Here is an 11,097-nt window from a genome sequence, read left to right on the forward strand (position 1 = left end):
GAAAAATCAAGACTGAGCAGCACGAACCCCACCAAAATCTCTGAAATGCATTTCAAATTCATGTTTAAAAGGGGGAAAACTGGTTATCGCTTCAACTTCAAACGAAGCATGGCCAGGTCGGTCGACAGGAAAACCGCCTCCTGATTTACCTGTCCAATAGTGGCAAAGCACAATTTACTTACTTAAGAAGGAGTTTTGCATGTAAAATCGCAACCCGCGACAGTTTTTCAGCAACAGCTTTCGTATTCTTTAATTGCGATACAATTTTAGTAAAAAAAAAATATGTGTCCTTGATGTGTGTCCTTGTGTGTTTACTGTGTAACTACAACATTCATCTCTGGACATTCTTTACAAAATATTGATATTTCTGGTAAAATAAGATAAATGTTGATCAAGATATATATGTTTGTTGGTTATTTGTGTTGTTAGGTTGCTGTTTTGTTTACATATAACCCCCATTTGATTTTATTTACAGACGTACCCGACATTTAGACAAAAATTCAATATCATAAGTGCATTAGATAAGGTCATATGTTCTAGATTGGACCACATGACCGTCACATTACACACCAAAAGAAGATAAAAACGATAGACTGGAATAAAGACTGTTATCATAGCGAACCGCTGTACATATTTCCTTTACAAGTAGATCGGAAAGGTAGGTTTTAGTCTACTCTTTCTAAACTGAAATTTTTGCTAAACTTTCCGTGAAAAAGGGTAATCTTTATTAATATTGATAGCACTACTATTAAGTTTTCCATCTATGGTTTTTAATATTTTTGCTACTTAATGATACCGATTCGATGAATGATTGATCAATTGTTTGTTCAACGTCCAGTGGCTAATATATCATACAAATTCAGATCGATCTACTTATCATTTCATGTTGAATTGCATCTCTGTAATAATAATAACTTATCGTCATTCCTTCGACTTTTATAGATCGGAAGGAAAACTGGTCAACGTTTTTGTATTAAAGCATTTTTTTTAGTTTTCAAATTCGATTTTTACAAGTAAACACTATGTTACGCTGCAGGCGATTTTGCAAGTCTATACCATACTGCAATTCATACTGAGCAGCATTGTTTTTTTTTTCAAATGCAAAAACATGTTCGTTTATTTTCGATTGAAAAGCTTTCGAGAATCCAATCAACAGTGTGGATTTTCATCTTATTAGCAGTGATTTGACTATTTATTCCGCGCTTTTTGTTTTTGTTTTTTTTTGGGGGGGGGGGGGGGGGGGGACGGGGGTGTTTATATTTTTTTTTTTGTGTGTGATTATTTTGTGTTTGTTTTATTTTTATTTTCTATTTTTTATTTGTAAATAAATATGCCTTTATTGATGATATTGGTACATTTCTAAATCAGTTTTTATGACCAACGTAATCTGGGAAGATAATAGTACTTGGTGTATTGATATGAGTTTACAGTGTTCACATATCAAACAGAGAAATGGTGATAACTAAATACATCAACGAAACATAAATTCTGAATTTGATAATATGTTAACATTAATATACATGTACATATGGCATTAATGTTGTATAAATACACATTTTTAGCAAAATGGCTAGCCATAAAACCAGGTTCAACCCACCATTTTTTCTTAAATTGCCTAGTCAGGAGTATGGCTGTTGTTATCAAATAGTCCGTTTCTATGTTTGTGGCGTTTGTTTTTGTAGCAGTTCAGTTTTTCTGTTGTTCCGTTGTTTTCCTCTTATAGTTGATGTGTTTCCCTCAGTTTTGGTTTGTGACCCGGCTTTGTTTCAGTTAAATCGATTTATGACTATTGAACAGCGGTATACTACTGTTACCTTTATTTTGCATAGAAAAATTAAACGTGAAGTAAAATAATCCTGAAAAAAATGAAAATGCCTCTTTATACATTGTTTGCGTTCGAAAAGCTTCTCTTGCTTAATCTTCATCGGGAACGCTCAAAGTAAACAGTTGAAAGCCAAGACGTTATAAGTACTGAAACACACGAGAAACTAAATGAGCAATAAGGGCCTATAAAACAGTAACCAAATCAAAATAAGGCCAAATATGCGTGTGGGAGTTAGAACTTTTATTTCTTAATAAATTCTGAACTGATGAGCGGACAATGTAAGGTATATATATATATATATATATATATACATAATGACGAGTCATAACCAGAAACCGGTTTTTTATGAATATACTTTATTCCGAAAAACAGTTTTTATTATTTTAGCTAAAAATGTTATATTTTTTATCTATCAATATCTATTTACTTTCTGTATTCCAGTCTTAAAATAAGAGAAAAAAAAGAAGTTCTAAATGCTTACAGCAGTTTAAATCAAGGTCAAGATACTAGTATCATATTTACTTAAATCAGAATAACTTAGACCTCCACGACGTGATTATTTACTGATAAAAGGAGAGCCACCTGTCAATACACACACAAGATAAATGATTGTGAAACGACCTTAAAATAAGGAATCTAGGTTAAGAGATTTATATGGTAATCACTGTTGTGATAGATGGATGAGAGTTTAACGTCAAGTGAACAATCTTCAGAGATAATGTATAATTTTGATAAAAATAAGAAAACAGTTTGTACTAGTTCGACTTATGATCCGGATTTTGGATGTGGTAGCTCTCACAATATAGGCTGTAGGGATACTTATTTTTTCCTTTAAACTTTCTTTTCCCTCCCATGTGTTCCTTGCACGACAAAGAATTAGCGTATATACAAATTAAGCTAAAAATACAACATGACGGATGCCACTATAGTGGATCAGAATCTGCTTACCCTTCCATAGCACCTGATAAAACCTCCAGAATTTGGTGGGGTTCATTTTTACTTATGTGCTTTGTCTATATACCATTTTGTTTTTCTGTTGACATATTTGTTTGTTTTTATAATTAAAGATTGTAACACAATGTTGACTGCTGTACCCCTATTTTTGACATTTTTACCTATTATTATATATGAATAAGAAGATGTGGTATGAGTGCCAATGAGACAACTATCCATCCAAGTCACAATGTGTAAAAAATGTCTGTTCGTTTTGTTCACACATTGTTATCAATATAATGGAATTCTATGCGACTGTCATACAAGTAAGATTTTAGCTAGCTATAAAACCAGGTTTAATCCACCATTTTCTACATAAGGAAATGCCTGTACTAATTCAGGAGTATGACAGTTGTTTTCCATTCGCTTGATGTGTTTCAGCTTTTAATTTTGCCATTTGATAAGGGACTTTTTTTATTTTAATTTTACTTGAAGTTCGGTACTTTTGTTATTTTACTTTTTGATCAATCTTTAGAGTTTCATTATGAAGTGTTTTGTTGACTTTTTTTTTCCATGGCGTAGTCAGTTTCTCTTTGACTTATGAGTTTTTAATGTTCCCCTGGTACCTTCTGCCTCTTTATTTTTAGACCATCTTGATGAATAACCATTCTCAATTCCATTTGAAATCATTTAAATGTTATTGTTGATTAATGTAGTGACTTTAATCCAGATACTAGTACAGAAAAGTCAAGTGTGATGAATAAAACTTATTCATGAAAATCTAGTACTAGTATTACATAACTATCTTTCTTTTTTTTCTTCAGATGATGAAACTATTATTGGTAGCCGTTTTGGTTGTAGTGACAACTGCACGTTTGACCCAACCAGAACTGGACCAAGAATGGGAGGCCTACAAACAACAACATAAAAAGACCTACGAAGGCGAGGAAGAGGCCCGAAGGTATATATGTACATTTGTACAGAACAAATGGAACTTTCGCAATGAAATTTTATATTTCTTTTTCTAAAATATTCTTATATTCACAATGCCCTTCGGTGAATAAAATATGTTTTATGGACATTAAATTTAGGATAGAAATATCCGTCATCCATCAACAATATACACTGTCGTTGGTTGGTACAATATACGTGTCATTTTTGTTTTTTCAGGCCATTTGGATTTTCGTTTTAATTGTTTAATTTTGTCATATCGGGGCCTTTTATACTTAAGTATTATACAATAGGGCGTTGTTCACTGCTGAAGGCCTTATGGTGACATCGTTACTTACCGCGACGTCACTTGGTCTCTGGTCATTGTTGTTTATTTGGCAATCATACCATATTTTAATATTATTTGTAGCGGAGACGGAAACTTTTTTAAAACGAAAATCGACCACCTGATTACCAGTTCTACCTTCATTCACTTTTTTGTTTAAACTTTTGAAGGTACCCATTTACAAAATTATTTTCATAGAAAACCCTTTTTTAACTTTTCTACAAATGACTAAAGTATAAAATTTGATTTAATTATGTTTGCTTAACGTTCAGTGGCAAATATCAAATGAATATTCAGATGGAGAAAACATTAAACAAATCAAAAGGTGAGAATGGAATCTCAGACTAGATCAACCCTGTAACATGTTTGTCTGTGCCACTCATGTCGTCGTCATTTGTTATATCATGATGCTTTTTACCATTTGGTAAACTGGAGTAGATAGGAAACATTTGCTTCTCTCAATTTTATACTTCTTATACTCGGGGCCTTTGTATAGCAATATCACATATTGTGGAAGACTTTGTGTTTTTGTGCCGATAAGTTGCTGATGCAGATCAAATCTCCTTGTATTTACTTATGATAGAGAGTTTCATTGCTTTTTATTTGTTCTTTTTCGTGATGCAGTCCTTCTCCTCAACAAACTTATACAAAAACCTAAAGATGTTCTTCATTGGCGGGAATAATTCTTTTATATGTTATTGTGTTTTGTCAATGTACCGTTTTTATATTCAAATATTGCATTATTCTGTATATTATAACTGTGTTATGTATATTGTACTATAACTTTTCGAATGGATGTTTTTATTTCAGACGTGTTACCTGGGAACAGCATCTCAACTTTATTGAGAAACACAACTTGGAGGCAGACAGAGGACAGCATACCTTCTGGGTTGGAATGAACGAATACGGAGATATGGTAGGTATATTTGGATTTAAAGTTACATAATCTTGAAGCAGAATTAATTATAAATAAGTTTTTAGCGTGGTTTTAACGTATTGTGCTTTATATCTTAGTATCAATTACATGTAGGGTTCAAAAACAAACTATGATTATTTTACTCAAAATCAAACAAATATTAGAAAATGCAAGTACTTTTTAAGCCAGTTTTTATCACAAATGTTTGAATGTATACCTAAAACTGATACACAATCGAAAAACATACAACGTAGATGCTTTATAAAAGGCTTCGATAAGCAAAATCGTTTAAACTAAATATAGAACTGTACATTGATATATACGTTCAGTACTTTTTTTATCCATATGTAAATGTATCCACAATTAAAGCAGCAATCTATATTATACTCATCTAAACATTTGTTCATTTAAAAGAGCAACGCAGAATTCAATAGAGTAATGAATGGTTACAAGCTGGACGAGAAGAGGAAGAGTGGCTCAACATACTTACCTCCATCTAACGTCGGCGATCCACCAACCTCTGTTGACTGGAGAACCAAAGGTTACGTCACAGGAATTAAAAATCAGGTATGAAAAATTTCTAAAGATAGCGATCGTCGTAACTTGAAATAATATTGGTTTTATTTTATTTATTTTTTTTTTTTGCTATGTTGAGTTTTGTTGTTGTTTTATTTTGGTAAGGTTGTGTTTCGATTGATTAAATTTTGATGTGTTTGACACGTTGGAATTTAAGTTGATGGCAAAACTGTTATATTTAGAAATACATTAAAAGGATAAGAGAAATCACCAAATATATACCGGAATCAAATCCATTACGAATATAATTAACAGTTATCGACTCTTCTTAAAATGAATGCATATCAATGACGACAACATTTCCTTAAACATAACCCTAATATGTCAGTTTGTATTTTATAGGGACAATGTGGTTCATGCTGGTCTTTCAGTGCTACTGGATCTCTGGAGGGACAATGGTTCAAGAAGACCGGAAAATTGACATCTCTCTCTGAGCAAAACTTGGTAGACTGTTCAACAAAACAGGGTATGTACCTTGAGTTAAGATGTACAAATTCTTTACAGTTTACAATATATATACTCTACGATAAAAAATGATGGTCCGTCAAGATTTCTCACAGCAAGGGTAAACTTGTGTATAGAAATATGGAAACAATTCTAATGATAGCTATGAGAGATGTATGAATACGCATTCACGTCTTGTTTTGAATGGATACGTTAAATTCGACTCTTCGTGTAGGGAGAGTGCCTCGCTCAGCACGTGGAAGAAGCCTGCCTTGCAACAACGCTTTGCGTGGTTCGTTGGTGGCCAAATGTCTGTCCCTAACCAACATACCCTTTATTCTTTCGATTATCTTAATCTCTCGACCTTCATCTACTCGTTTCAGAGAACCAAAATTTTGAATAATTTGATATAAGAAGATGTGGTATGAGTGTTTTTTTCTGAAACAATAGTGTAACATCACAACATAAAGACACACTATAAAATATCAACTGAAATAGCTTAACTCAATCAAAGGACATATTAACACCAGTGAACATACACTGAACAAATAAATTTGACCTATGATACAATGTAAACACAAAATAAATAAACTAAGGGAAGAATAATAAAAGTAACATGTTATACCGCTATGAAATGTTAAACAATTTAAGAAAAACAATATGCTCGAACAAAAATATCAGCCATTTGCAATTACTTTAAACAAAGGTAAATGAAAATAATTTTGTTGTTAGGTATACGTGTACAGATCAAATAGAGAAAGGAAATATTTTTACAAAATAAATAACTTTGATGTTCATAGTACGAAGTGAAAATTTAAGTAATATCAAACAATTATCAAAGCTGGTATATAGACCAGATATAACCCTGAATAACATTAAATAACAAAAAAGCATTACAATTAGTATCAACAGGTCAAATAAACAAGAAAGTACGATTTGAGAGTACTCGCATTTACTGACAGCTAGTTAAAAGCCAAAAACAATTAATAATAAAAAAAATCATGCATCAGAGACTAAAATCAACTAAACCACTTCCAAGGGATTTAGTATTTTAACGTCATGGACAGTGAAAGAAGACATGACTTGTGCAATGCCAAAAATAAATGTATCGACAGGCAGTAGGATAGTTAGGAGTTTAACCTCTTTATAGATCAAAATGAACGTGGGTGTGTCTTTATACATCCCGTTTGAAAAGAATACAAATTTAGTTATGTTTTAATTTGCTGATGACAAAATTTGTCAATATGTTTTCGTCCTGACTATGCATAATTTTTGTTCTACTAGGCGATAAGCGAAAGTAATGACCAATAAATGATTAGATAAAATTGAGAATGGAAATGGGGAATGTGTCAAAGAGACAACAAACCGACCATAGAGCAGACAACAGCCGAAGGCCACCATTGGGTCTTCATTGTTTAGAACTTGTACAATAAAGGATACACCTGCGTGTCGAATTGGTTTTAAGCTTATATAATGGAAACTGTTTTTTTTTATTTTGCTTTAATTCTTCGCATTAATCAATGACTTATGTCAAACTAATACAAATATTTTTATTCTCACACGATGTTGGGATGCACGAAGGCATACATTGCTGTTCATTGTGAGCCAAGGCTCCGTGTTGAAGACCATACTTTGACCTATAATGGTTTACTTTTATAGATTTTGACTTGGATGGAGAGTTGTCTCATTGGCACTCATACCACATCTTCTTATATCTATATACAAATTCAACTCTTTTAAATCAACCTCCCTAACTTTAGCAGCTTACTTTTATGCAAAATGATATGGCTTACATTTGATAATTGTTCGTAGGAAACCATGGATGTGAAGGAGGTTTGATGGATCTGGCCTTCACCTACATTAAGACAAACAATGGAATTGATACCGAGGCTTCATACCCATATACTGCTAAGGTAAGAATTGATGCTTCATACCCATATACTGCTAAGGTAAGAATTGATACCGAGGCTTCATACTCGTATACGGCTAAGGTAAATAGTATACTATGGTGTTTCTAATCTTTTAATATCTAGACCCGATCCTTACTAAAGTTTGACGTCCTTTTTGCTGTGCCGGATGTATAAATACGCGGCCACGTCCGATCTGAATAGAAAAGTTCAATCCGATGCCTTTAGTAGGATGAGTGCCGTGCTCTCTGGACGATAAAGATACCTTACGACAACTCTCTGAAAAATTTGTAGGGGGTCTGTTGCAAGGCAACTTTTTTGTCTCTATCAAATATGTCTCCATTTTTAGCGGTATTTTAAAAGTTTCAGCCCTTCATTCCCTGTTTTTCAAAAGGACTCTATTGAAATAATTGTAAATTTACTCTCGCCCTGAATATATATGAAATATTTTCGACTGGACATAAGGCAAGCAACATCAATCCATCAATCTGAAAGATACCTGAATAAATATCCTATTGCAAGCAGGTATACAGATGTTGTTGTGTATATGTAGATTCATTTATTTTCGTGACTATCAATTTTCACGATTTGGTGTGGATCATCATTTTGCTCATATCAACTTTATATAAAGTTTTAAAGATCATTAAGAAACGCAATTCAAATACGTGTTTTCATCCAGCTAACGAAAATTTTAGAAACCCAAACATTTGACAAACAGGGATTATACATACTGTGTTTTGTTTGGAACTATATAAATAATAATTAACCTTTTATTTCAGAATGGAAAATGTAACTTCAACGCAGCCAATGTTGGTGCCAACGATACTGGATTTGTTGACATCAAGACAAAAAGTGAGGACGATTTGATGTCCGCTGTAGCTACACAGGGCCCAATCGCCGTAGCCATCGACGCTAGCCATACTAGTTTCCAGCTTTACAAGACTGGTGTATACCATGAATGGTTCTGTAGTCAGACCAGACTTGACCATGGTGTTTTAGCTGTCGGTTACGGAACAGATAACGGAAAGGACTTTTGGATTGTAAAGAATAGGTGAGTTACGTGAAAGTCTGGATGAGGTTTACAGAATAGGTGAGTTACGTGAAAGTCTGGATGAGGTTTACAGAATAGGTGAGTTACGTGAAAGTCTGGATGAGGTTTACAGAAAAGGTGAGTTACGTGAAAGTCTGGATGAGGTTTACAGAATAGTTGAGTTACGTGAAAGTCTGGATGAGGTTTACAGAATAGGTGAGTTACGTGAAAGCCTGGATGAGGTTTACAGAATAGAGAATATTGTACATAAAGTGGCAAAAGATGTAAAGGATAGCGAAAAATAGGTTTTAATAGATATAAAGAGTAGAGAAAAATAAGTTTAAACAGTATAAAGAATAGAGAATAATGAGCAAAGCAAGTGAAGAGTAGAGAAAAAATGCCAAAAAATAAAAAAATATGGAACGAAACAACCCAGCATCGAGACCCTCTTACATAATGGTGTTTGAACACTTGTATTCAGCGAGACAAGTGAACAAACAGCTGAGTGCAACAAAAGTGTCTTACCAAGTAATGTACATTATTCCTTTTATATTGACGTGTTTAGGAATATATACATGTAAAACAACATTTAAAAAAACTTCAATGTCTAGTCATGAACCACTACATACAATAGTATGATGATAAGACGTAATAATATATAAGCCTTTTTATAGTTTTATTTAGTTGGGTAATAATAATTAAAATAGCTTTAAGTTCATCAAGGATGACTGCATATACTATTAGTAAGATACTATATAAATCCTTGTTTTCATTTATACTGAAACAAGAAAAGTGTCTGAACATTTCTCAACCTTTCAAAACACTCTACAGCTTGAAAAAAAATCAGTTGTCATGTATTTACTGATCAAATTTAAATATAAAAATTCTGTATACTGAAAAAAAACTTGTTTTATTTCGTGTTTGATATCTGAGGCTTGTTGAGAATATCTCGAGTTCATCAATGACATCCGAAGTTGTCGATGATATCCAAAGTTTGTCGACGATATTCGAAGTTTGTCGAGGATATCCTTAGTTTGTCGATTGTATCCGAAGTTTTCCAACTTATATTTTCAATCTTGGTTATCTTAATCATCCTACGGATTCCTCAAAATAATAAAATGAAATTCATTACATTTTCTGTTCAATTGAGTAAGCGGACAGAGTTGACGCTACTTTATTTTTTACATGCATCTTAAATTTATATCCCTTATATTTGTTACTTATTAATTTATTTATTTTCAGCTGGGGAGAATCATGGGGACAGAAAGGTTATATCCAAATGTCCAGGAATAGACGCAACAACTGTGGTATCTCAACATCAGCCAGTTATCCCACTGTCTAATGTATGAACTGTCTTACTGTGTAATCACCAATAATAATTTGTAATAAAATACTTTGAAATAGTATATCGTTATAATATAAAAAAAAAACACAAAATTTCTACACGTGGTTGTCTCTTCCAAACAAGTATGGTCATTTCCTCAAGGGAAAGTTGTTCAGAAGGGTTAATATCAGACCCTGTACTATGCTAATTTTGAATTTTTGCTAAATTTTTGAAAATCCAATATGGCTTCACTGTCGTACATGTTTAACATAGAACCTCATGAGAAAGACATAGAAATAGTCCAGGAAACATCTGTTGTGGTACAACCAATGCATAAACTCGGAAGAGGAAACTGTCAAACATACTAAAAAGAAGAACAGTTACTATCCACACTAAACTGTGTCCATACTTGTAATATAAGAAAATAAATGTTGTCTGTCTAAAAGATCAAATTTATTTGTACCGGAAAATTAGATTTAGTGTATAAATGTTAATGATGGATGGATGGCTATTTAACGTCCAGTGGCAAATGAAATGATAAAGGACATGGCAATATGATATGAATATAAATAGATATAAGATGATGTGGTATGGGTGCAAATGAGATAAAGCCTGCTTTGTACAAGACCACGCAATTGCCGGATTTTTTTTAATGTGGAGTTTTTATGTATTACTTTTTTAAAGTCGTTTTTTTACTTTTGAAACTTGCACTTTGACTAAACAGAATGCTCTACTTACCGTATAAAGGGGAATTCTGTTTTCTGGTTAGTTATCTAGCTTCTGTCCGTCCATTAGCACGACATGTACCCAGTTTTTGGTTTATTTTGGTATGATTGCTAATGAGACAACTCTTCACAAGAGACTAA

The 11,097-nt window shown here is 32.9% G+C and overlaps 1 protein-coding gene across 1 annotated transcript; it reads left to right on the plus strand.

Annotated features, from left to right (window-relative positions):
* Positions 1-545: 545 nt before the first annotated feature.
* On the plus strand, positions 546-10,313 carry LOC127721781 (procathepsin L-like). The gene is made up of 8 exons (XM_052228575.1): positions 546-658; positions 3,583-3,719; positions 4,845-4,950; positions 5,365-5,517; positions 5,869-5,992; positions 7,783-7,883; positions 8,657-8,928; positions 10,150-10,313. Exons 2-8 carry the CDS (start codon positions 3,583-3,585, stop codon positions 10,247-10,249), a joined length of 993 nt encoding a protein of 330 aa, XP_052084535.1. The 5' UTR covers positions 546-658; the 3' UTR covers positions 10,250-10,313.
* Positions 10,314-11,097: the final 784 nt, after the last annotated feature.

This window comes from Mytilus californianus, unplaced genomic scaffold, assembly GCF_021869535.1.
Source record: "Mytilus californianus isolate M0D057914Y unplaced genomic scaffold, xbMytCali1.0.p SCAF_12, whole genome shotgun sequence".
NCBI classification, from domain to species: Eukaryota; Metazoa; Mollusca; class Bivalvia; order Mytilida; family Mytilidae; genus Mytilus; species Mytilus californianus.